The sequence below is a fragment of the Mytilus trossulus genome, chromosome 1, assembly GCF_036588685.1.
Source record: "Mytilus trossulus isolate FHL-02 chromosome 1, PNRI_Mtr1.1.1.hap1, whole genome shotgun sequence".
In the NCBI taxonomy this organism is placed as follows: domain Eukaryota; kingdom Metazoa; phylum Mollusca; class Bivalvia; order Mytilida; family Mytilidae; genus Mytilus; species Mytilus trossulus.
In genome coordinates this window covers 106108857-106135341 of record NC_086373.1, presented here as the reverse complement: position 1 = coordinate 106135341, position 26485 = coordinate 106108857, and the positions used below count along the sequence as shown (strand labels likewise).

Sequence of the window (26485 nt, the reverse complement as noted above, 5' to 3'; positions counted from 1 at the left end):
CAATGAAATAATATTAGGGATTCAGAAACAAGCAATTTGCTTTTACAAATCTGTCTCCCTTTACAGACATAATACACTTATTGAACAATACATAAATATAAATACTGGCATGCTCTGTAATAAATATATGAATATGAAAAGGGTGAAAAGGAAGAGAAAAAAAAAATTCATGAGAAAAATAAAATAAAAATAATAATAAATAAACGTGAATAATTGTAATTTATACAGTGTGAAATGCTTGGGTTCCTATTGAGCGATGAGGCATTAACATCAAGGGTTAAAACGTTTACTTTTAATAATATATTTTTGAACCAAACTGAATAAAATACTATTTTGCTCATCTGAGAGTACCGTTGATCCAAAAAGCAAAGTTTTTGTGTTTACTTGGACAGGAAGAACTGAAATAGAATCTAATAGTTCATGTCTTAAATTAATGTATATAGGACAAGATAACAGAAAGTGAGTATTTGTTTCTACATCACCACAACGACAATTTGGAGAGTCTACTAAATTACGAACGAAAAGGTGAGAATTCAAAGAACTTGAATCCATTCTTAAGCGAGCATGAAGAATTTGACCAAAACGATGTCCTATATAATAATACGTTGGGACCTTACTATTTTGGGTACTAATTTGTTTTTTGAATAATGATAGAGATTCACATTTTCTTATGTTCAAGTTAATGCGTTTAATGCAGTTTTTACGCGTTAAATGTTATTTTAACGCGTTAAATGCAACTTTAACGCGTTAATGGAACTGTAACAGGTTAAAGCAACTTTCACTCGTTTAATGCAACTTTAACGCGTTAAAAGCAAGTTTTACGCGTTAAAAGCAACTTTTATATGTTAAAAGCAGCTTTAACGCGTTAAATGCAACTTTAACGCGTTAAATGCAACTTTAACGCGTTGAATGCAACTTTAACACGTTAAATGCAACTTTAACGCGTTAAAAGCAAGTTTTACGCGTTAAAATCAACTTTAATATGTTAAAAGCAGCTTTAACGCGTTAAATGCAACTTTAACGCGTTAAATGCAACATTAACAAGTTGAATGCAACTTTAACGCTTTAAATGCAACTTTAACGCGTTAAAAGCAAGTTTTACGCGTTAAAAGCAACTTTAATATGTTAAAAGCAGCTTTAACGCGTTAAATGCAACTTTAACGCGTTGAATGCAACTTTAACACGTTAAATGCAACTTTAACGCGTTAAAAGCAAGTTTTATGCGTTAAAATCAACTTTAATATGTTAAAAGCAGCTTTAACGCGTTAAATGCAACTTTAACGCGTTAAATGCAACATTAACAAGTTGAATGCAACTTTAACGCGTTAAATTGCAATTTTAACGCGTTAAATGCAACTTTAACGCGTTAAAAGCAACTTTAATCAATTAAATGCAACTTTAACGCGTTAAATGCAACTTTAACGCGTTGAATGCAACTTTAACTTTAACGCGTTAAAAGCAAGTTTAACGCGTTAAAAGTAACTTTAATATGTTAATAGCAGCTTTAACGCGTTAAATGCAACTTTAACGCGTTAAATGCAACGTTAACGCGTTAAATGTAACTTAAACGCATTAAATGCAACTTTTACGCGTTATAAATGAATTACGACAAAATTTTAATCGCAGGCTGCTAAAATTGCATGGATGCATATTATTTGTCATTGTTAATTTTTCATATCTTGATTCAACCCTAATGCAAATATATCCGACACTCTGCCAGTAAATAAAAACATATTTACCCTTGATTAATTTGAATTGAATTGTATTAAAAATTTACTTGACACATAATCATTGAATGAAATTATTATAACACGATCTTGAAAATTATTTTCCCAGTCAGTTGAAGTTTCTTGCTTTTAAAATGTACTAATCTTCTTCTAAATCGTCCGTATAATACGGGGATGCATTAATTCAATGAAACTGTTTTTGTCGCCGTTTCCGATAAGTCTTTCAGTTACCTCCTTTTCTTGCACAACATGCACCGTGGGGTGTTTTTTTTTTGACAACCCGCAACTAAAAAAGAATCTAGACTTAATGTACTTTTCGTGTATCCAACTTTTGTTTTGGTGATTTATAAATTAATTATTGAAATATCTGGTAAAAAAACCGCATTAATTGCTTGGACAAATGAAATATCAACTTGGACAAAATAGCGCTACCGCTTGAAAAACGACTGTGTAGAGATGGTTTTATAGAATCTACAATTTTTAAACTCACGAACAATGAGGCAAATGTTTGTTCTTTCGGTAGATTTTATAATTATCTCACATCTTTTAGGCATTTTTAGCTATGTCTACTTATAAAACTACCTTTCAGTCGTTAAGTCAACAAAAAACGTCTTTGGACATTTTTCTTATTCCAGCTTAATATGCAGCCACCGAATCAAACGAAATTCGACAAAATAACGGCTTTAATTTACCCGAGAACTGACACACTTCGTTGCTTCCGCCAAGTTTCGGGAAGATCAGAGAATTAGAAATAGGATCACTATACATAAGAGATAAAACAGTTGTTTAAAAATGAAACGTTGGAAATCCGTTTTTTTCACAAAGTTTTGTTGTATTAATCCTCAAATATACGAGATATTACTTAAGCATATGACCAAGAGCTATAAGAAAATAAAGGAAAACATATATATATACTGAATTAGTTTTTATCATGGTTAGTGTTTGTTAACATTTTATTTTGTTTTGCGGAGGAAATTTCGAAGATTCTGTTTTAAAACAATGGGGTTGTAGGAACAGCGTGCATGCCGTTACAGTGAAGGCTGTAATTCATACCCGAGTGTGCTTAAATGTTATCGTCATCATTGGTGTCATCTCCTTGTGTTTGTGGTGGTATGTCACTATGTTTTCATTTGCAGCACTTGTTTTTGGTAGTATGTTGTTCAAGATACCTGTTACAAATAGGACATTAGAACTTGTATGGTTTTTAGTTAACAAACCGAGTTTCCTATTTTGAAATCTGGTTTGTTAAGGAAAATGGTTTAATCGTGAGAGGAAGACGAAATGTAATATCTTCATTATCCTCCTCGTCTGAAATGTCCTGGGGTTGAAGTCATAAAACTTTGCTCAGTGCTCGGAGCACAAAAATCGTGCTCGAAACATGAAATCCAGCATTTTCATTTGTTGATTTACGAGTACGAGTACAAAAACTGACTCGCAAGGCCATACCTCACGGTCATTAAAAACTTTTGAGCATGATTTTTGTACTCAGACTCGAAAATCAAATGGCTGGATTTCATGTTTTTTGCATGATTTTTGTGCTTGGAGCACTGAGCAAAGTTTTATGCCTTCACAACACGCTACACCATAAATTTGAACAGATCTTAGTATTCGTTATCAACATTATTCCATAACTCCAACCAACGATGTTTTATCGCGTTAAACGATGTTTTAACTCGTTAAATGAAGTTTTAACGCGGCGTTACATGATATTATAACGCGTTAAATGATGTTTTAACGCGTTAAAATAATGTATCGTAGCAACATTTTTGTGTTGAATTTAACGCGTTAATGTGATTTATTATGACACATGTGGCCAGTGCGACGGATATTTTATCGCGATAAACGTCAATTTTCACCTACGGGATAAATCCCAAACTTGATAATTGCAAAGTTTAACGCGTTAAATATACTGATTTCTTTTCGCGTTAAAGTCTTGTTTTAACGCGTTAAAACTGTATTTATCGCGTTAAATGTGATTTTATCGCGTTAAAATTTAACGCGTTACTTTATCGGGTTTTTGACATGATCGGCCTCTCATACATTAGCTACGAGAGAAACCAAAAACTTATTCAATCTTTAGTGGAGCATTAACTACGAGAGAAACAAAAAAACTTATTCAATCATTAGTGGAGCATTAACTACGAGAGACACAAAAAACTTATTAAATCATTAGTGGAGCATTAGCTACGAGAGAAACACAAAACCTATTCAATCATTAGTGGAGCATTAGCTACGAGAGACACAAAAAACTTATTCAATCATTAGTGGAGCATTAGCTACGAGAGAAACCAAAAACTTATTCAATCTTTAGTGGAGCATTAGCTACGAGAGACACAAAAAACTTATTCACTCATTAGTGGAGCATTAGCTACGAGAGACACAAACAACTTATTCAATCTTTAGTGGAGCATTAGCTACGAGAGAAACAAAAAACTTATTCAATCTTTAGTGGAGCATTAGCTACGAGAGAAACAAAAAACTTATTCAATCTTTAGTGGAGCATTAACTACGAGAGAAACAAAAAAACTTATTCAATCATTAGTGGAGCATTAACTACGAGAGACACAAAAAACTTATTAAATCATTAGTGGAGCATTAGCTACGAGAGAAACAAAAAACTTATTCAATCATTAGTGGAGCATTAGCTACGAGAGAATCAAAAAACTTATTCAATCTTAAGTGGAGCATTAGCTACGAGAGACACAAAAAACGTATTCAATCTTTAGTGGAGCATTAGCTACGAGAGAAACAAAAAACTTATTCAATCTTTAGTGGAGCATTAACTACGAGAGACACGAAAAACTTATTTAATCATTAGTGGAGCATTAACTACGAGAGAAACAAAAACTTATTTAATCATTAGTGGAGCATTAACTACGAGAGAAACAAAAAACTTATTTAATCTTTAGTGGAGCATTAGCTACGAGAGAAACGAAAAACTTATTCAATCATTAGTGAAAAGATTAATCGCTTTTAGCAACCGTCAGTTTGATTCAATTTTATTAGAATAAACCAAGAAACATTGTCCATGAATTATTCACTTGCAAGTGAATATTGAAACTTCATTGAATCCGTATTCATGAAGTTTCAATTTAACCCGTTAGCTGCAGATGGGTTACGCATGCACTAGGCAAGTTCGGCTATTAAAAAAGAGAAGAATGGTAAGTTGGAAGTGAAACAAAAGCTCATAAACAATTATCAATGTTCTATGAAAATAATGGTCACGAGCAGATGAACCATGCCAGGCTCCGTGTTGAAGACCGTACTTTGACCTACCATGGTTTACTTTTACAAATTGTGACTTGAATAGAGAGTTTTCTCATTGGCACTCATACCACATCTTCTAATATCTATATACAGACAGACATATTAACACCTTACAATCATTTCATGGATCACATATAATGGCCATATCACTTACAATATCCGATAAACTAACAAAAGTACGAACACTTATCATTGACCAACGAACATTGAAAAGGAGATTAATTTCATGTGAACCCTGACAGACAGACATACAAAACTTACAATGGTTCCATATGCATGTAATTGAACACGTGCATTTAACCTTCAGTGGCGGATCAAGAACTTTTCCTAAAAAGGGGGGGGGGGCTGACTGACCTAAAATGGGGGGGGGGGAAGGGGCTCCTGTCATGCTTCAATGATTCCCTATATAATCAACCATTTTTTTCCACAAAAGGGGGGGGGGGCGGTCCCCAGGGCCTTCCTTGGATCCGCCTATGACCATGATCACAGATCCATGGTATGAATATAAAAAAGATGTGGTATGATTGCCAATGAGACAACTGTTCACAAGAGATTAAAATGACACAGAAATTAACAACTATAGGTCACCGTACGGCATTCAACAAAGAGCAAAGCCTATACCGCATACGGTCAGCTATAAAAAGGCCCCGAAAAGCAATGTAAACTGTGACAATTCAAACGACCTTATTTATGTCGATGTCAGCACATTGTTAGCACAGAAACACATTACAAAAAGTCAATAGCCCTATAATACCGACCTAAGAGTAAGAGTACTCGGCTTAGATAAGATATGTTATCCTAACTAACTTGTTAACCATTATACTGCCGAAGGATTTAGTGTTAGTTTTTGGTATACCGTCAAAAAATTTAACATTATTTTTTGACATGAAACGGTTGAAGTGTTCGGTTTATATCTTCTTTCCCCAGTTTCTCAAATACAGTTGACATTTTTCTGACAATGACTTTACATTGTATGATTGCAGTTTATGCAATGACAAAATATAAGTATCTTGACAGGATCCATGTCCATGATAACCTCTATAGAGTACTGAAGGTTCTTCATACATTTCCCCGAGTCTATACTGTTGAATTTTTAGTTCCTGTCATTTCCAATTCAGCACTTTTGATGGCGTCTTTGCTGGTCAATTATAGTGTGATTTCGAACTGCTGTTTAACATTCAACCCTCGTTAATACTGGAAGATTTGAAGCTAATCTCAAATATAAAATGTGAAATCAATTTGACGTTAGTATTAATTCAACTATAAAAGGTCAATATAAAAAGACAATAATGTAATAAAACCGCACTATGTTAGCAATTTGTTTTGTTTTAAATTTGTAATCAGATATCGACGGTAATATCCCTGTGAATCAATGCAACACTTGTGTTTGGCAAACATTGATTGAAGCATCTATCTGTAAACATTGCAGCTAGGAAATCAACATGATTGATAGATAGTTTGTAGTCTCCGACATCGCACTTAATGAGGACAAAATAAAGATTGTCTATAGGAGTTCAGTGATAACGGAGTGAATGGCGGATCCAGGGGTAGGGGGTTCTGCCCTTATTTTTTTCCAATCAAATCTTTTGAATTGGGGCATACTTTTGGAACCCCTTATATTTAAATTGTGACAGCGGGATCCGCCCTTGGTAATGTTTTTTTCTCTCTCTGAAACAGAGTTAACCATGCAAAGCCAACCAAGGATTTGTATACTATACATATCCTAGCTCAATCTTAATCAGTAATTTTAAATTTCGATTTTTTTCTCTCTCAGATATTTGTTAAGAACCCAACGCTTTTCCCTTTGATATCATATTCTTAACGACTCCTAGTTCATGTTTCAGATATCAAATACAGTGGTGCTAGAGGTTAGTTTTGTCTAAGTGACATTCAACTTTAATTTATCAAAAAATCTTTAGGTAATGTATCATGATGTATAAAATATGCCAAAGAGAATATCAACCTTAGAATTACCATAATAATTACAAACGTTGTGGATCATTATAAACATCTCTTGATTAAAATTTCATCTTATTTTATTTTTCTTGTAAAAACAACGGACAAATAAATTTACACACGAAAACGATAAATGACTATAGGTACGACAAAAGCTCACAAGACCTTTTAAGCATGGCGAGCTTAAAAGTGGTGGTGGAACTGAGACTGGGACAGATTCTGCTGCTTCATCACTATCTCCATAATTTAACTAGAGGCTTTAAAGAACCTGTGTCGCTCACCTTGGTCTATGTGAATATTAAACAAAGGACGCAGATAGATTCATGACAAAATTGTGTTTTGGTGTTGTGTTTGTACATCTTACTTTAATGCACATTCTTGCTGCTTACAATTATCTCTATCTATAATGAACCTGGCCCAGTAGTTTTAGTGGAAAATGTTAGTAAAAATTTACAAATTTTATGAAAATTGTTAAAAATTTACTATAAAAGACAATAACTCCTTAGGGGGTCAATTGACCATTTTGGTCATGTTGACTTATTTTTAGGTCTTACTTTGCTGTACACTATTGTTGTTTACAGTTTATCTATATCTATAATAATATTCAAGATAATAACCAAAAACGGCAAAATTTCCTTAAAATTACCAATTCAGGGGCAGCAACCCAACAAACGGTTGTCCAATCCATCTGAAAATTTCAGGGTAAATGGATATTGACCTGATAGACAATTTAACCCCGTCAGATTTGCTCTAAATGCTTTGTTTTTTTAGTTATAAGCCAAAAACTGCATTTTATTCCTATGTTCTATTTTAAGCAGTAGCGGCCATCTTGGTTGGATGGCCGGGTCATCGGACACATTTTTTAAACAAGATATCCCAAAGATGATTGTGGCCAAGTTTGGATTAATTTGGCCCAGTAGTTTCAGAGGAGAAGATTTTTGTAAAACTTAACGAAGACAGACAACGCCGATGCCAGACGCATAGTGATGTGAAAAGCTTACTTGGCCCTTTGGGCCAGGTGAGCTAAAAAGGAACCCAGTGCTTAACAGTTTGTTGACTATTCTTATTTTGAATTTTTGGTGTTACTAATAAATAGTGGGTCACAGTTCATTTCCCCAAAAGTTTTACAGCTTTTACATTAATGCTAGCAAGACAAATCTTTGCTTGGCTTGCTTGCTTTGTTTGTATCAATGTTTGCTCAAGTATGGCCATTAAGATAGGCGGGGCTTCAGCTTGTTTGCATCATACTTAAATTTTATTTGCCGTTATGTTAGAGATTTAGGACACTAAATTTTAAAACATCACAGGATGACAAATATAAAGCGCAATAGTAGAAATGGAAGCCAAAAATTGTATTTTTTTCTCTCGAAGATATGCATTTTCATCATCCAACTTAAAAGGCTGTCGTCAAGTACTTTTTGTAAAACAAAATAGCTATTCGAACACACCTTCTCTGATTTTGTGATTCATTATATAGGTATTTCATTCGACCCCTATATTTCATATTTTAGTACTGTGTTTTTTTTTATGATATAAAGTCAATCTGTAGCTTTGCTATATAAAAATGATAGAATCTGAAGCGAGATGATGTATCAAATGTTCTTGCTTTGTACGTTTTCAAGACAAGATGAATATTTTGTCTTGAAAACGTACAAGCAATATTTGATACATCATCTCGCTTCAGATTCTATCATTTTTATATAGCAAAGCTACAGGTTGACTTTATAACATAAACAAATCACAGTACTAAAAGATGAAATATATGGGTCAAATAAAATACCTATGTAATGAATCAAAAAATCAGAGTATAGCTATTTTGTTTTACTAAAAGTACTTAATGGCAGTCTTTTAAGTTGGATGATGAAAATGCATATCTTCGAGAGAAAAAAAATACAGCTTTTTGGCTTCTATTTGTACGATTGCGCTTTATATTTGTCCTCAATTAATTAACCTCAAACATAACGGCCAACAAAATTTAAGTATGATGTATACAAGCTGAAGCCCCGCCTATCTTAATTGCCATGCTTGAGCAAACATTGATACAAGCAAAGCAAGCAAGCCAAACAAAGATTTGCTTTCGCTAGCATTAATGTAAAAGCTGTAATATGGTAATGTGGTATCAATCTTCTAAAACGTGATGCTTTGAATAAGGAAACAAATAGGATTATAGAATGGCAGCAACAGGGATTTTTCTTTATTACACTTACGAGAAGCCACATCTATCAAAATGTTTAACATATTAAACTTACATTTTGTATCCTGTGCAGATATGATCAAAGGATAATTGTATTTAAAATCAACTTTGGTTGATTGACATGATGAGAAATGAAAGTGACAGACATAGGTCTAAGGACATATTTGAACTAGAAGAATCATCTATGAGCTTTGTATGAAGGTTAATATAGTTAAGCTAAGTCTTGTATTAATAGAATACTGTATTCATGTTCATAAGGAAATGGCATCAACCATGTAAGAGAAAGGAATAACAAATGATCTAAAACTCAACACAAGTTTGGTTTTTTTTTTTTGGGGGGGGAAGCCATGTGATACACATAAAATAAATTTATTTTACATTAGTCATTAAGGGGACTTTACAGCTGACTATGCAGTATGGGCTTTGCTTATTGTTGAAGGTCAAATGGTGACCTATAGTTGTAAATTTCTGTGTTGTTTGGTCTCTTGTAAAGAGCTGTCTCATTGGCAATCACACCACAAATTCTTTTTTTTATTGTTAAAGGAGTTAATTTTTCTGTGACAAGGAGTAGCCAGTCTCAAAAGATACTTGTACAAAAGAAGAGTTAACAAAAGTCAGTAGCTTCTTTTTAGGTATAACAAATATCTACAAATAGCCTCTTAGAACCTGTTCAACCTTGGACTTCTGCATTAAACAGGCAAACAAGATTTAAAATGTAATATAAAATGAAAATTTATTTGGATCATCAATAGCATTAGAACAGTATAATGAATATCATTTGGATTTTGCTTGTCTTATTTTTTGTTGAAGCTCTGATGGTTTGAATACGCCAAATTCTGTAATTATTCCCCCTGTAATAAGCTCTCCTGGAGTGACATCAAAGGCTGGATTCCAACAACCAATACCTGAAATATAATGTAAGAATCTAAGCAGATATAAATTACTTTGGTGGTTCATAACACTAAAGGAAGATAACTCTGTAAAAATCAGCTGAACATTTTCATCAAGTTCTATTGAGAAGGAATTGTATACGATAAACAATAGTGTTTGTCAAACTGCTATGTATCCATTGAAATTTTTCTGTGTTGTTTAAATTTTTTTTTTTTTTAAATTTTTGTCAAAGTGCCAAAAAGGATATTTTGTCAAAAAACATTATAAGAAAATAAATCAGTCAAATTAATTTTAGTAAAGGTATTTGGTACCACCTTGAGAATAAATTTACTTTTATTTTGTGAATGAATAAAAAAATATTTTTTGAAAAATATACCTGGGGCAGCAATTCTGGTTCCATTTACAGAAGTCATCTCCCCATGTGGTCTTTCCTCTATAACAATATGATCTCCGTCAGGTAAAGTGTCATCATACGTGGTGGAGGGACAAGCCACATAGAATGGCACACCATGATGTTTAGCCACTATGGCTATTTGGTACGTCCCTATTTTATTTGCAGCATCACCATTAGCAACCACTCTGTCTGCACCAACAATAACAGCTGATATTTTATTTTTCTTCATCAACATGGCCACCATACTATCACAGATCAATGTTCCAGGCATTTTCTCATAGACTATTTCGTAAGCTGTTAACCTGGCTCCCTGGTTGTATGGTCGGGTTTCTGTACAGTAAACATGATCCAACTTTTGTTTGCTCTGCAAATATCTTACAACTCCTGAAAAATAAAACATTAATCATTCAATGTCTACAAAAACTCATGCATCTTTATACTCACTGATCATTGCATTTCTTACTCCATCAACACTGTAATTTCACTTTTGCTTTGGCTATTAATATTTGTTCCTTTAGGTCTATTTATAGCCCTTCAAGTATACAACAAGTTATGAATGCCTCCTTGGCTTTCGAATTTTTGGGCTGAGTATACCTGTTGAAAGTAAATCCACCCAATTGCTTTGAAAACACCAATTTATAAAATGCCATTTTCATTTTCCAGCATTGGGTTGACATAGATGTTGGTTTACTGCTATAGAGGCCTCAAGTTTAACCATCTCATAGTCAGTGTTTGTGTACTTAAATGATTTATAAAAAACATTACTTAAATTGTATGTGATAAATTTAGAAATAACATTAAACTAAGATTAAACTAATTTGATGGTAGGTGGATTTGTCTACAATTTTTAGATCCTTTTTGGTCATGTTTTAGGCATTGCTGATAATGACAAAACTAGAATTTATAGAATCACGGTATTATTCAAATTAGTGGTTTTTTTTTATCACTTTCATTTTCAAAACATCAAAAGGAATTTAATATTGTCAGGTCCTTGTATGCAAGAGAACACACATCTGTATTTCAACCAGATTGGTTTTATTTAATTTTTCAAAAGCAAGACAAATATTTAGTTCTACATTGTTCATGATAAGTTAGCTCACTAACATTTATATTACAGCACATATATTATTTAGTGCACTAAGTCTTGTTCATTTATTTAATTGAGCAATTCAAAACAACCAATAGCTATGTGCACTTATTTGTATATTATATACAGTGCAAAAAGTAAGCCTTTTAAAGTGGTGAAATTGAATATTTTTTCATACTTGCAACATCAATCATTGATTTTACTATCACAAATTGAAAATGGAGATAAATGACAATTGTAATTTCATTGATGTTAGGAGTATTAAAATACATTGTCTGCATTCTTTTCTACTTCTATCTAATTCTAAACTAATTCTGTTAAAACATTCAACTTTTAGATAAACCAACATGGCTGCACATTCTGAATATTCATCCCTGAATTTACCCTCTCAAAAAACATTATATTGTCAAAATCAAAAGGTCATGAATTACATTAGAAAGAATGTTTTCTCTACTACAAAGAAAACCTACATTGTACACTTTAATGAATATGGCATCTACAAAGCTTTTCTAATCACCTACCATATCACAGATACTAATATAAAAAAATAAAATATAAAAATATGTTATAAATATTGATTATGACATCAAAGAGAAAATTATCACAACTGCAAAAAATCTCTCCAAATGAAGCATTGGTGAGGCATAAGACAAATTTAGTATTCTATTTTTTCCACAAAAATGCACAGTTATAACTGTGTTAGAAGTATACAATTCCATCTTTACAGTTTCTTACAACCTGATAAGTACCAATTATTAGGTTGTCTGCATATTGATACTATTTAATATCAGCTGCAAGTAACAATTTGAAGCATTTTGTCAAATGAGCACAGTGAACCAGTTCATAACGCTTCATATTGTGTTGAGCTGGTGATATCTAACAATATCAATTTATCGTTTCACTAGCAAACCCAAGATGACTTGATCGTTTTTACCTGTATAAGAATGATTTTCTGTGGATCAAATCAGTCATTAAAATGATTTACCTTTGTTTCACTTTCAATGATGATATTTAAATAACTATTCACGTGTTATCAATCCTAAGCTAAGGGGTTAAATTGAAATTCACATGTGAATACAGATTCAATGAGGTCGAATTATTCACTTGCAAGTGAATAATTCCTACTCAATGTTTTATTTTAGATTAATTTTTTTTGGACAAAATTTAACCTTACTGGCTGCTAAAAGCGAATTGTTATTTCACAATTTGCATTTCATTAATGATTGAGTAAAAACAAATTTTTTAGATTTTTTTTATATAATCATACCTGCCAACTGTCACTATTTGCGGTGGTTTTCCCCCATTCAGGCTCCCAAATGGAAATTTTGAAAGAGCAATTTTGTCCACAATTTAAAAAAAAAAAAATTAAATTAAAATATATTTGAAGGCCCCTTTGATTGTTTTGAAGAACTATAGAATCCATCTTGCACGTAAAACCCCAAAGGGCTTTTTGAAAAGTTGGCAGGTATGTATGATATCCCTTTAAAGTGAAGTTGTTTAATTATGTCAGTTTGGATATGGGAGATAACCCAAATATTAACATTGAAAGTAAATTTAATTTCAAGTTTGAATTTTAATAATGAGTTTATCACTCTACTCCAGGGGTAGAATTTAAGCTTTTTTGTGTACTGTCCAGCAGCACCAGTGGACTGAAAATATCCTGGTCCGGCTCTGAATCTACTGGTCCTGCAAAAATGGCATGCATTTGACAAACACTTATATAAATGACAGATGTTTACTTTTATTTTCATCTTCTTTAAAGTTTGAATGATTTTCCCTGCCTTTGTTCCGGTAGATTTTGTGCTATTTTTTTAATGTGAATTATTTTATTTATTTTGTCCGGCAGTTTAACTCCCTCCAAAAACTGGTTTGAAGGATGCTCACTGAAGATATTAATTAACTTTATCAATTGTAATACTTAGTGCCCCCCCGTAATTGATTTCACAAGTAAATTGTGTTGTAAACAAAGTGAGATTGCGGAGCAATCAGTAATTTTTATAGACAAATTGCTACTGGTCCGTCGAACCACCAGCTGACAAAATCTACTGGTCTCGGACCACCGGACCAGCGCTAATTTTGACCACTGCTCTACTCACACATTTAGTTTTAGGGAATATTTTAATATTAGATGATTAAATTAATGAGGAATTTCAGCTCTGAGAGAGTTCACTTATGTTTTTTATTCAAGATTTTTACCTAGTGCTGTGCCATAACCTGCTGTTGCTAAGGAACCAGTATTGCAATGTGTCAGAATGGTAGCTGAACTGTTTCCAAGACCACTAAGTATATCTTCTCCACCATATTGTCCCATTCTTTTGTTTACATTTACATCATCCTCTAGCATTTGTTCAATCTCAGTGACTATTCTAACGAAAAATTAAACATGAAGCAAAGGTTTGTCTTTCAATGATTTTCAAAAAATGCATTTTATATTTTTGTTTGTTTCAGTGTCAACTGTCACTGATGTTTGATCCTGATCTTAAATAACTCTCAGCGTAAAAAAGTTGTGAAAAAATAAATTTTCCTCAATTTATGAAAATTCTTACCAAAAATAAATTAATAATAAAAGTCATGACCACCTTCAACAATGTGGAAAGCATATTTTTTATTTTCTGGTCTCTGGTAGCTATAAGTGTATGATAACAAGAACAAGTAGTGTTATCTTATATAATAACTCTTTGTTTAATCATTCCTTTATATCATTACTATAAGTTTAATTAGAATGACATACTTATTTTTTATGACATCTGGAGTGAGATCTGGTTGTTTAGCATACTCTGTCATCCGTGCAGTATATAATTTGGCAGCATCTAACATATTTACAGCTGTTGGTCTTGAGGTTACTAGATATTCTAACTTTGTCACTACAAAGTCCACTAACTCTTTTACATTACTGAATTGTTTGGGTATCAGTTCTACAGCTAGACTTAAACATCCAGCAACAGCAATAGCAGGTGCTCCTCGAATCTAAATACAAATATAATACCATATAATTACTGAATTGATTGGGTATCAGTTCTACAGCCTACAACAGCAATAGCAGGTGCTCCTCGAATCTAAATACAAATATAATACCATATAGTTACTGAATTGATTAAGTGACAGTTCTACGGCTAGACTTAAACATCCAGCAACAGCAATAGCAGGTGCTCCTCGAATCTAAATACAAATATAATACCATATAGTTACTGAATTGATTAAGTGACAGTTATACAGCTAGACTTAAACATCCAGCAACAGCAATTGCAGGTGCTCCTTGAATCTAAATACAAATATAATACCATATAGTTACTGAATTGTTTGAGTATCAGTTCTGCAGCCTACAACAGCCAAGGAATTTGCTCCCCAAATCTATGTACAAATATAATACCATATAATTACTGAATTGTTTTAGTGACTGTTCTACAGTTAGACTTCAACAGTCCGTAATGACAGTGGAAAGTGCTCCTCAAACCTTTATATACAAATACATGTACTTTTTAACATTAATATGAACTTGCTGCCATTTTGTCTATACAATACACAAATGCAACTGCTTAAACATTGATTAATATCAATTCTACTTCATGATGAGTTTTTTTCTACCTCTTACATTACCATCTCTGGACTATGTACCAATTTGAAAGTGAATCTCATGAATAAATGATTGTAAAGTCCTTTAGGGAGCTACCATTTGATTTTTATGGGGGGGGCTAGGATGAAAAATTTTGTCCTGCCTTTTTATTTTTCACTCTGTTCGGTCCTGCCTTTTTTTTTAAAAGTTTATCCTGACTTTTTTTACCTAAATTGTTGTCCTGCCTTTTTTATTTTTGCAAGTGTCTCATCCTGCCTTTTTTTTTTACTCAAAACTCCTGTCCTGCCTATTTTTTTCAAATTTCATCCTAGCCCCCCCATAAAAATCAAATGGTAGCTCCCTTAAAGATATCCATTTCCGAAAATTTTAACCAACCTGATATTTAGAATTTTAAAAAAGTATTTTAAGAAGGGATTGTTCTTTCTTGTTACCCTTATGAATAGCCAATTGTAATACCTGCATCTTCTTTATTGCGTTCCAACCATCCTCTGTGTTTTTTATCTGGATATATTCTGATTTATTAGGCAATAATAACTGATCCAGCAACATCAAAGAACCACTGGTGTAACGTATTGCCTCTAATGTCATCTTGTACTGTCTAAGAAAGAAAGTAAAAGATTAATTCAGTTCAGTAAAACATGTTCATTGAAAACGAAAATATCTACAGTGGCAAATAAAAACCAATCAATGAAACAATCTTGTGAGTCCATGGATGTCATTGGATGTTTTCTGTTATATTATTTTTTTACATTTAAGTCATGCTCTAGATTTTCCTATTTTTACTGTTGAACATTTTGTCATTTCAGGGCCTTTTAAGCTAACCAATGTGGTTTTGCTCATTTTAGAAAACCATTCAGTGAGCTATAGTTGCTACTCTTATTTCATCTGGTGTCTTGTGGATAGTTGTTACATTGGTCAATATTTCGTTATCTGGTGAAAGTTTACTCTACTCTTAAATGGTTTAATATAAAAAAAAAAAGCAAACTTTGTTGCACAATAGCTGTCCTAATGATTTAAAAAAAAAAAGGGCAGACCCTGTTTAAACTGACATTTAAGAAAGCATTGTTTGAATATTGAAATGTGGAATAGCATTTTTTTGTTTCATATTTTATGGCACATTATTGGTCTGATGTTAAGCCAATTCTTTCTTAGAGTATTTGCCAATTTAAGGTATCAATCATATCAGAAACACTGCTGATGTTGTGGTGTCTGAGATTGACATATCTTACCATGTAAAAAAAGCTGCAGTTGTGTGTTAGATCAAATAGTGCACCAATAATCCAGCTTACACACCTATAATAAAGATCAATAAATTATAAACCCTTCTTTTCCCTTATAAACACTTCATGTGAAAGTTTTCTCTTGACATACAAATGTATAAGAGAGGAAGAAGGAACTTTTTCAGCCCTTAGAATTTTTGTAGGATTTAAGAAAAACAGTCATCAATAATCTATTGAAAAATTAAAATGCAATTATGACCTGATATAATTATTTTTTTCTTTACACAATGCTGCTGAATGCAGGATATTGTTGAAATGTGAATTGGATGCAGAAAATTTGGTATGGACAGTGGGATAGTTACACTTGTAATGATGTGCACTCAGAAGTTGCTAAGCCCATTGAGGCAAAAAATGTTTGCTGAGCAGAGCAAGGCATAAAAAAATGTACCCTTTCTTGCAGGAAAAGAAATCTTTTTTCAATATATTAAAGATAGTTAATTTTGAAGTAAGTGAAGTATGAACAGTTGAATCATTTGCTATATGTCAAATCTGAAACCGACTAAAAACTTTGCAATGCTCCCCAATTTATAAATAAAAATAAATGTTTCAGAGAAAGAAAGGGCTAAAGAACTGGATCATCTCATGACATATATAAGTTAACATATGAAAACAAAGCAATTCAAATTTATTTTGTGATAAATGTTCCTAGGCAAGACCGAAGTTATCAACTGAGGTCCATTAGGAGAGTAACATTTTCCGATGCCTAGCATTATTAAACGCGGCAACAACTTCTTTAGTGTCAATGTCAAAATCAGAATGAACGTATTACAGTGCAAGTGAAGAAAGTCTTTCTTGTCCCATGGTTGAACTCAGATAGGTTTTAACACGTTTCAGAGCTCTTAATGGGTAAAGTTCATTCTGCGTCATCTCCAATGTTGCACAGAATTGGTCTGGTTTCTCAGATGGAAAAATATATAACCTCGCAACCCACCTTTTAATTTCTAGAAGAAATTGATGAACTTCTGATTGAAGATCAGACTAGCAGTCATGAAATATGCGAATTCAATGGTACAGATTCAAACTTTTCAAATTGTTTGGAAGAAGGATCTGGGCAAGAAAACATTTTTTCAAATTGATAAGACCATCTCATACTTCGTTTAGTATATGGTCGAACATTTGTGTATACAGAGGGACGCGCCAATAATCCTGAATACCGACAACAGCGGGATTCGCCGGAATAGGATGAGTACCTGTTGTTCTTGAAATCTATATATATATAGTAACAGTCAATGGCACTCTTTTTTTTGTTTGACCGTTATGATTTTGAATTATGATTTTTTTTTGCCATCTGGTTTGTGCAAGCATGTGCGTTGTTGCGTCAAAGGTAGCTATGCCACTGACAGAAGAGTTATCATAACCTGCATTTTCAATTTCAAAGGTTTAAATATATTAATTATCAAATGATTATTTTTCAGGATCCAGGAAATGAGGAAAGACTAATTTATTTTTCTGAAATTTTGGATTCAGTGTTTTATTTTATGTGAATCCAGGATGATACCCAATCAGATACAAACAATGCAAAACAATATTATGATTATTCAAAACACATACACTGATGATACACGAATGAATTATAATAGAGGGGAAAGCTAGTCTAATTTGCTACTTTCTGTTTGCTTAAGAAAGTTTACTAAACAAAAGTATATGTCAATAAAATGAAAATTGGTAAAAGTTTATAGCCACAAAATGAGTGTATACTTATTACCAAACAGTTGGTCAGTTACCAGGGAAGACTACGTGGTCGAAGATGAAATGGCCGGTGTCAAAATCTATGACGGAAGTGAAAGATGACTAAGTCAAAGTGAAAGTGAAAGTAGAAATGGCGGCAAACTTGGAGCAAGTAAAAAACAATGTATCTTACATTGTATCGAATATAAGACAGTCACAGACTTGTCCCATTGAGAAAGAAATATTTTTACGAAATTCTATTGATGCTATCAATTTGATACTTGATGGTCTGTTGTCCTTAATGAAATTTAAGGTAAAAATAAAGTTTCATTTCTCTTCATTTCTCGACTCTAGAGACAATTTAGTCCAAATCTTTATGACGTCTGGTCATAATTATTTGGACTAGAAACAATTTAAAAACCTTAGGTACCTGGGGCATGGACACCCCGGCATGATCCCCTTTTAAAGTACCACTGTTAAAAGTCTATCTATTTTTCCATGTTTTAAATTTTCTTCAATGAGTGGGGATAGGACCTTTATCTGGACTCTGGGATTGGGTGTTTTTAAGTTCGGGATTTCGGGATCCGGAATTTTTTTTTGAATTTCGGGACCTTGGTATTTTGTGTTTTCAATCCCAGGATTTTCGGGATCAGGACCCCTCCTACCCTCCCTCTTCAATATGTCGACATATATCTCAATAATCCATTATCATGTGATAACTATTTAATTAAATCCCAGCTGACCCGGCTGCTTGAACTTTTGACGCATACAACAATCACTTTTCCATTGTGGTGTCAGATATTTTGTATTATGACGTCAAAATGTTACGGGAACCTGTCTGATATCAAGTAATGGCGGACAAATAGCGAAGGTGTATTATAGGTAGAGCAAAAAATCCAAATTTTATTAACTTAAACTTTTATTTTAAATGGCACATATTGATGAAAAATGCAGCAAATTTCCAAAAGATAATTAGTCCTTTCTTGATTTACTGAAAGATACAAGCATATGAAAACTTTGAAAAAGCTTGTGGGATGAATTAGTTCACTTAAGCTTGACTAGAGCAGCCCCCCATACTTTTAGGTCAGTCAGTCGGCCCCCCATATGAATAGTTTTGGCTCTGCATCTTAGTACTTAATATGAACTTTTTGAAGGAGAATACATGTAATTCATTTAAATTTACCGCAAATCATGTAATATTCGGATAGTACTCATTAATACTGTTCTTCCTACATTTGAACTTTCTTGTTCTTTTTACAAGTGTTGTTATAGGAGTATCTGGTTCTTTAATAATTGTTTTTTTATAGTAATAGAAAAAAAAATGTAGCTTACACATTTCAGTGACTCTTATTATCTCCCTTCAAAGGACACTTTTTACTGGGGAAAAAATAAAGAGCACATGCATGAACAATCTAAATAATTTACCTTGATATATGTCTACATAAACTACACCTTTCATTTAAATATTAATTAAAGTATTTTTATGTTTGAAAGAAAACAAATATGTGTGACAGTGTGCAATTAAAAAACATGGTTAGTTGTTGTAGAAAGTGGAAATGGTGTTATCTGTTAATTTTAAAATCTGCTGAAAAATTGATTTTTTTTTAAAGATCATACAGTTTCAACTTTGATCAAATTTTTTAATTCTTTTTAAGCCTAAAATCTTATTGTTATATATTGAATATTTTTTACAGACTGTTGATGCAGTAATCAAAGAAATCCCCGATACAGGTCAGATATTAGGACGTTTATATGTATCGAAAACAATCCGAGGGTGCTCAGCATTGTATGATAAAACTACACAATGTATAATGGGACTATGGAGAGAGAATCCACAAACCCACATAGAGAGAAAAGCTGCAGAGTGGGCCTTGGTTTGTACTTGATATTTAAACATTTTATTATAGTTGTCTCACCTTATTAAAAGCAGGCAATCAAGACATAGGCATGCTGTTTCTGACATATCTGTGGTGTCAATAATTTGTGATGGGGTTAGTTTAAGGCATGCTGTTTCTGACATATCTGTGGTGTCAATAATTTGTGATGGGGTTAGTTTAAGGCATGCTGTTTCTGACATATCTGTGGTGTCAATAATTTGTGATGGGGTTAGTTTAAGGCATGCTGTTTCTGACATATCTGTGGTGTCAATAATTTGTGATGGGGTTAGTTTAAGGCATGCTGTTTCTGACATATCTGTGGTGTCAATAATTTGTGATGGGGTTAGTTTAAGGCATGCTGTTTCTGACATATCTGTGGTGTCAATAATTTGTGATGGGGTTAGTTTAAGGAGAGCCAGTAATTGTAGATCAATACCATTTGGTATTCATTGGTTCATATCATAGCAAGGCTTAAGATTATTTTTTAAGCTTCATACTTCATACTCAAGAACATGTAGTATTGTACCTCAGTAACCTGCCTTCAGTCAGTTAGTGTATTGATAAATCCTGCAATGCCAAACAGGTTCACTAATATTGAACAAAATAATTTGTTGTAATGCCAGATTGCATGTTTTAATTTGGTATAAAACTTGACTATTTTCAGGCACAAGTAAAAAGTACTGTAAGCGTTCCGTTGAACTCCTACTTCACAGTCTGTCAGCTAGGTATACAACCAAAGAATGTTGTCAAAGAAAATAATAAGCAGGTAATTCTTGTGTAAAATTTAGTTATTGGTTTAGTATTATATTATATTATATAGACTAAAATATAAATCAGCAGGTAAATAAGAATGAAAAAAAAAAAGTGAGTTTGGTTCATATATAAAGATACTCAATGTTTGTGTTACATTTCATAATTTAAGGTATCATAGTATCTTTGAACAATAATTCATTTACTTTTAATTAATGTACCTGTAAAACATTAAAAGTTGATTCAAATCAAATAATATCAAGATTTTTTGAAAATATTCAAATATTGTTGCTGTTAACTTTGGTAATGTAAGGACAAATTGAAGATCAACACATATGATAACTTTTTAATTTGTTCTGATGTGTTTTAAAACTTTAATCCATTTTTTTTCAGATAGTTATACAAATTAAAGGGAAATTGAGGGAAAAATTTCAGGAGAAGATGGATCAAATAAAATCTAAACTGGATATAGAAGATACTTTAGAATCAGATTCATGGTTTATAATGGTGTACAAACAACTGTTGACTGTTCCAATTAACTCTCCTTTGTTGTCATTATGGGATTTTGTCTTAGAGGTGCTCACTTTGTACCCTTTGGAAGATCCAGTTTCTAAAAAGATTTGTGAAGATTTATCTAAATCTTTGCAACACAAGAAAGGTAATTAGAACTCATTTATTTACAAAAAACAAATATGACAATGATGAAAAAGAAATATATAATTTTCTTCAAAATTGTTTGGTTTTTTGATGAGTTGGTATCATATTATTAGTTAAAGAGTGTCTGTTTCTTTAGTTTTCATTTGTCTACCAAAAGTTGAGATGAAATATTGGAATACTCTTTATGAATATCCAAATTTGAGTTCATTTCAATGATGTGATAACCTCCATGTGTGATATACTGTATGGTGATGTTTCATAGGTTGGTTCATCTTTCTTGTGACATTTTCTAAGATTAGATCTTTCCTGTATATAAGATCCATAAATTGACATAAAAACCATTTTATCAAGACATTTTTCTAACACTTAAAATGCTAAAGGCTTAAAAATAATTGCAACATTTAGAAATTATAAAATTTGAACATAGTCAGCCAGAAAATATCATGGAATGTGACTTTGTTTTAGGTTACAGATCGTACATATCTGCAGCAACGCACTATGAATTGTGGACTTTTTTTTAGGTTATAGACATAACATTACTGCAGCTACATGTTATAAATTGTGGACATACAGTAGACCTTCACTAGAACAAGAGGTTCTGTTCAGAATTGAGTTATGTAAAGACCATGTGTTAACTTCTGAGATGGACAATATATGGAATGACAGTTCTCTAGTAAGTAGGCATGATATACCTGGTAGCCAATATGTACAGTGATGGGGTCAAAACCTATAAGTCTGATAATAAATGGTGGTTGTAAAAATAAGGATCAACTATAGGAGATTAATTTGATAGAATTTTTAAATAATTGGAATGTAGAGTAAATATGAATGAAAGGAGATGTGTCTTTTACAAGTTTTACATATTGTAAGTACTGTTTCGAGGAAATATATATTAGTGTAAGTTTAGTATATGAATAATTCCAACAAGAGTTAAACATAACAGTTCATCAGTAGTATTGAGAAACAACTATTCTGATATTTTATGATATCAATACACAGAACTGATACGTATAGATTATTACATGGCATTCTTCATATCAGACCCTTTATCAGCCCTAGGTCATGATATCAGCTCAAGAGCCGCAGGAAAATGAGATGTAATGATCTTTTCATCATATACTTCATCAGAAAAAATACAGACAACAATTATCCAAATTTTGTCTTTGTTTGAACTTTTAGATAATAATTCACAGACAACCAAGTAAACATTTCTTAACTTGTATTATTTGTTTTTATTTATATTACAAGCATTTTATTTATCTTGTGCTATATCACAACAATTATCATGTTCCTAGCTTGAAAAAATATTGTTAACTTTCCTCCGAAAAACATGTGCATAATTTTACTAAATAAATGTCGCATCTCACTGCCTGAAATTGTTGGAGATTGAACCTGTCTAAAGTTGGACTCAAGACTTGATATGTGTTTTAAATAAAACATGTTTAATCTTAATTCATTGTTGCTCCTCAACTAATATGTATCAACCGGAGGCACATAGAGCAAGGAAGAAAACCAATATGTGAAAAGTCTTAAATCACTTGGGGTTTCTGCACTGTGGTGTTGTTTTTCAAAGACATGACAAACACAGCCATGTCGTCTTGTATATTTACAAACAAATTTCAGAAAACTGCAAGAAGTTGCATTTGATAAACATCACGGAAAGGCATGTGATAACATTCTTGAAGCAGTCAATAAAGTTTGGTTTATCAGCATGCCTGGGAAATTTTTGGGGATCTGGTTAAATAATAAACATAGTAATCCTTTCATAGCCTTTAATATTTTTAAATGTTATTGAACTGTAAAATTTAGGTAATATTTTATACAAGTATATGATAACAGAATATATTATATACTTAAAAAATAAATACAGATAAAATTGAGAATGGAAATGGGGAATGTTTTAAAGAGACAACAAACCGACCATATTAAAAACAACAGCAGAAGGTCACCAACAGGTCTTCAATGTAACGAGAAATTAAAGTGTATGTGTAAAACAGTTGATGGTAATTGTGCTGAATCAGCCATCCCTGATGATATCAATATCAGTGACAGTTGTGAAGGCTTTATCACACATTTTAAACAGAACGATGACATGTCATTGATGTCAAGACTGTCAATCACTGTTACAAAAGCTTTATCAAACCCCTCATCTATACGACGTCATGTCACATACAAAACATCTATGCGAGGTATATAAGAAAATGTATTTGATATGGCTTTTTCATTATCACTCACCGTTTCAAGCCTGAACTAATGTCTCTGGTTGATACAGTGTGTGATATTGAAAAAGCCATATTGTATTCTCTATTTATTACAGATCAAAGTATGTATGTTAGATGGTCAGATCTATGAAGTTATATATAAGATGGTGATCACACTGACTGGTAATACCAACCTTACAATCCTGGAATCATTTCTTAGATGTGTTTGGAGGGAGAAGAGAAAATGTAATTCTCAGGTTTGTTCAATTAGTTGGCATATCTGGAAAATTGTAAAACAGTTAAAAACCACTATAACACTGCAAATTTAGGAAAATGATAGTAATATGTTATAAATAAACATAACTTTCATGTTTATTTTCTTATATATGATCTCTCCAAAGTATTGGTGGCCTTAGTTTCCATGTGATATGTTGAATAACACATTCCAACAGATCTTTTATTCCATCAATTGATCCTGGTTGCAGAATGGTCCAGGTACATTTGTATTACATTATTACTGTCAGAGTTAGTTTGTATTCCTATTCTAATTTTATATTGTTGTTATTTTCAGGACAGCTTATTCCTCAGTATGATTTATCCAGCTCATAGTGGAGTCCTTATAAACTCATTATCTGTACACCCTGAAGGTATTGTATTTACACTATCCAGTTCTTTTTATACGACTGCTAAAAAGGTCATATATTGGTATCACTTTGTCGTTGTTGTCAGCTTTGTCTGAAGACAGATGGTTCCCAGACAAAAACTTTGGTATAATTTGATAGAAATGCATGCAATTTACACTCAAAGTTTATTACCTCAAAAGGAAGGTTGGATTCAATTTTGGGGGTAATGGTCTACACAGTTTATGAATATAAGGGGTAAAAAAAAGGGACCCAAATAAGCATTTTAGTAGTTTCAAGACAATAATTTTTTTCCCCCAACTGTTTAGGGTTGGACCTCTGCGGTTGTATCCAGCTGTGATCAGCAAAGCAATTTATTATTACATGTTCTTTTACCTATTTCTTGTTATAGACTATTCAGATTTCATTAAAAATGACTGGAAGTAGATGCATGCTTTTAAATAAATTAAAGACATGCAATACCTTCTTCCTGTTTTCCAGGAATTGGTGCATACCAATTATTTTATGATGGTAGTCTTATTCCAAACGGTTGACTATAAAATAAATCAAGGTTTAAACTCAATACCACTGTTCTTGTGCAAATCATAGAAAATTATGAACTACAGCGTGCAGACCATCCCTCCAATGTTTAAGTGACTGAGTACATGACATTTTCTTTTAAGTTTGAAATGTCTTGCTACTGGATAACACACCAACCTATTAAGTATAAGAAGAAGAAGATATTTTATTTCAATCATGGGCCCCAAAGGGCATAAACATTACAACATCAATAATTTTCATTACAATACAAACAATGAGATAAAATAAAGGATTTATGAAAACTATTTAAGTTAAAGAATATGTAGATAAAAAAATCCATGATATTTTTTTAAATATGTAATACATTTTTATGCAAGTTTGGTTGATATAGATAACAAACAAACAGTACAAAAAGAGAGAAAAACAAGAATTTGTCCCCGGTACATGGATGTCTCATCTGCACTATCATTTTTTATGTTCAGTGGACCGTAAAAATTGGGAAAAAGTTCTTATTTGGCATTAAAATTAGAAAGATCATATCATAGGGAACATGTGTACAAACGAACCAACCAAAGCACAAACGAGAAAAAATATATTGCATCATTGTCAAAAGATAGTAAATATTAATATGCTGAATTTTACAATTTCTAGACACAGAAAAATATACGGTAATTAATGTTTCTTTTATAGATGTTAAGCCAGAAAATGTAGGTCCACATGTGAAGACTCTGTGTGATATATTTAAAGAGGTCATTGAAAGCTATGGGGAGACAACTGAGTTACTGGTACTATCACTACAGTTCAAACAATGGTACCAGAAAGCATTGCAGTTATGTTTTACATGTGACAGACAGGTAATATAGAATAATACACATGTGTACTGCAGTTTTGTTTCCCCCCTTTTTTTAACCTTTATAAACTTATGAGATCTTTCCTGTGCAATGTGTGATAATAGTCTCTTGTTAATGTGCAACTCTTTGTAAACAGCTTGTTCCTAATGTTAAAGGAAGTGCATCTCATAGAAAACTGTAACATTGTTATTCCTCTTTCACGACGGGTGCCGCATGTGGAGCAGGATCTGCTTACCCTTCCGGAGCACCTGAGATCACCCCTGGTTTTTGGTGGGGTTCGTGTTGTTTATTCTTTAGTTTTCTATGTTGTGTCATGTGAACTATTGTTTTTCTGTTTGTCTTTTTCACTTTTAGCCATGGCATTGTCAGTTTGTTTTAGATTTACGAGTTTGACTGTCCCTTTGGTATCTTTCGTCCCTCTTTTCATATATAAAGTTTTAATGACATTGTTCATTTATAATTTAAAAAGACAAATAGTATTGTGAGTTAAATTTTAACTTTTTTATCATTTAGTTCCAGACATCTTGTTTAGATCTAGTGGCCTGTTACAGCAGTCTATGGTATAAAGTACAACATCAGTCAATAAAAGTAAGTAAGATAACCTACAATCATAAGTGTGAATATCAGTGATTTTCACTTTCAAGTGAGTTTTAAAATATAAGATTAAGAATTTTGTGTGTTTATGTGCACCACACTAAACCAACTAATCTTGTATCACAGGCACCAACAATTTGGTTGATTATATTTTTTTTTTTTTTAGGATTTCCAAAGAGAAAATTGGTTATTTTTTGGTAATGTTGAACAATGTCTGTGCAATAGCTTTGTATTGAAACATTCTGACAAAATCTTTTCAAATTTAGATATGTTGTTTTCTGTGGCTAAATGAAGGTCAAGTTCCATTTTCCTGATTTAAGTTTTTATCAAATAATTGTTGGGGTGTAGACCTTTATG

At 32.4% G+C, this 26485-nt stretch overlaps 2 protein-coding genes across 9 annotated transcripts in view; one reads left to right on the top strand and one right to left on the bottom strand.

Moving 5' to 3' along the window:
• Positions 1 to 9858: 9858 nt before the first annotated feature.
• Positions 9859 to 18184, bottom strand: LOC134695861 (methylthioribose-1-phosphate isomerase-like). 7 transcript variants are annotated; one of them, XM_063557316.1, is made up of 7 exons: positions 18076 to 18166; positions 16320 to 16383; positions 15547 to 15688; positions 14248 to 14483; positions 13713 to 13882; positions 10412 to 10813; positions 9859 to 10049 (listed from the first exon to the last, which is right to left on the bottom strand). In XM_063557316.1, the coding sequence occupies exons 3-7, from the start codon at positions 15676 to 15678 to the stop codon at positions 9919 to 9921; spliced, it is 1071 nt and encodes a 356-aa protein (XP_063413386.1). In that variant the 5' UTR covers positions 15679 to 15688; positions 16320 to 16383; positions 18076 to 18166; the 3' UTR covers positions 9859 to 9918. The 7 variants fall into 7 exon arrangements, with proteins under 7 accessions (XP_063413386.1, XP_063413404.1, XP_063413395.1 ...); XM_063557334.1 differs by having other exon boundaries at positions 18095 to 18162; XM_063557325.1 differs by having other exon boundaries at positions 18073 to 18100.
• LOC134695847 (uncharacterized) overlaps positions 18130 to 26485 on the top strand; it is a 26391-nt gene continuing 18035 nt past the window's right edge. The window contains exons 1-9 of one of the 2 annotated variants that reach the window (XM_063557303.1): positions 18130 to 18351; positions 19733 to 19912; positions 20580 to 20640; positions 21063 to 21323; positions 21844 to 21995; positions 23640 to 23780; positions 24095 to 24170; positions 25374 to 25537; positions 26048 to 26122. In XM_063557303.1, coding sequence (XP_063413373.1) covers positions 18190 to 18351; positions 19733 to 19912; positions 20580 to 20640; positions 21063 to 21323; positions 21844 to 21995; positions 23640 to 23780; positions 24095 to 24170; positions 25374 to 25537; positions 26048 to 26122 — 1272 coding nt within the window. In that variant the 5' untranslated portion in view covers positions 18130 to 18189. Of the gene's footprint in view, positions 18352 to 19732; positions 19913 to 20579; positions 20682 to 21058; positions 21324 to 21843; positions 21996 to 23639; positions 23781 to 24094; positions 24171 to 25373; positions 25538 to 26047; positions 26123 to 26485 lie in introns of both variants that reach the window. The other variant, XM_063557295.1, reaches the window with a different exon arrangement.

Excerpts from the sequence above, each read along its gene's own strand:
- LOC134695861 (XM_063557343.1), bottom strand. The coding sequence starts at position 15,678 with ATGACATTAGAGGCAATACGTTACACCAGTGGTTCTTTGATGTTGCTG. Across the intron at positions 14,484-15,546 it reads ACGCAATAAAGAAGATGCAG|ATTCGAGGAGCACCTGCTAT; the intron begins GTATTACAATTG and ends ATTTGTATTTAG. Across the intron at positions 10,814-13,712 it reads AGGTTATGGCACAGCACTAG|GAGTTGTAAGATATTTGCAG; the intron begins GTAAAAATCTTG and ends TTTATTTTTCAG.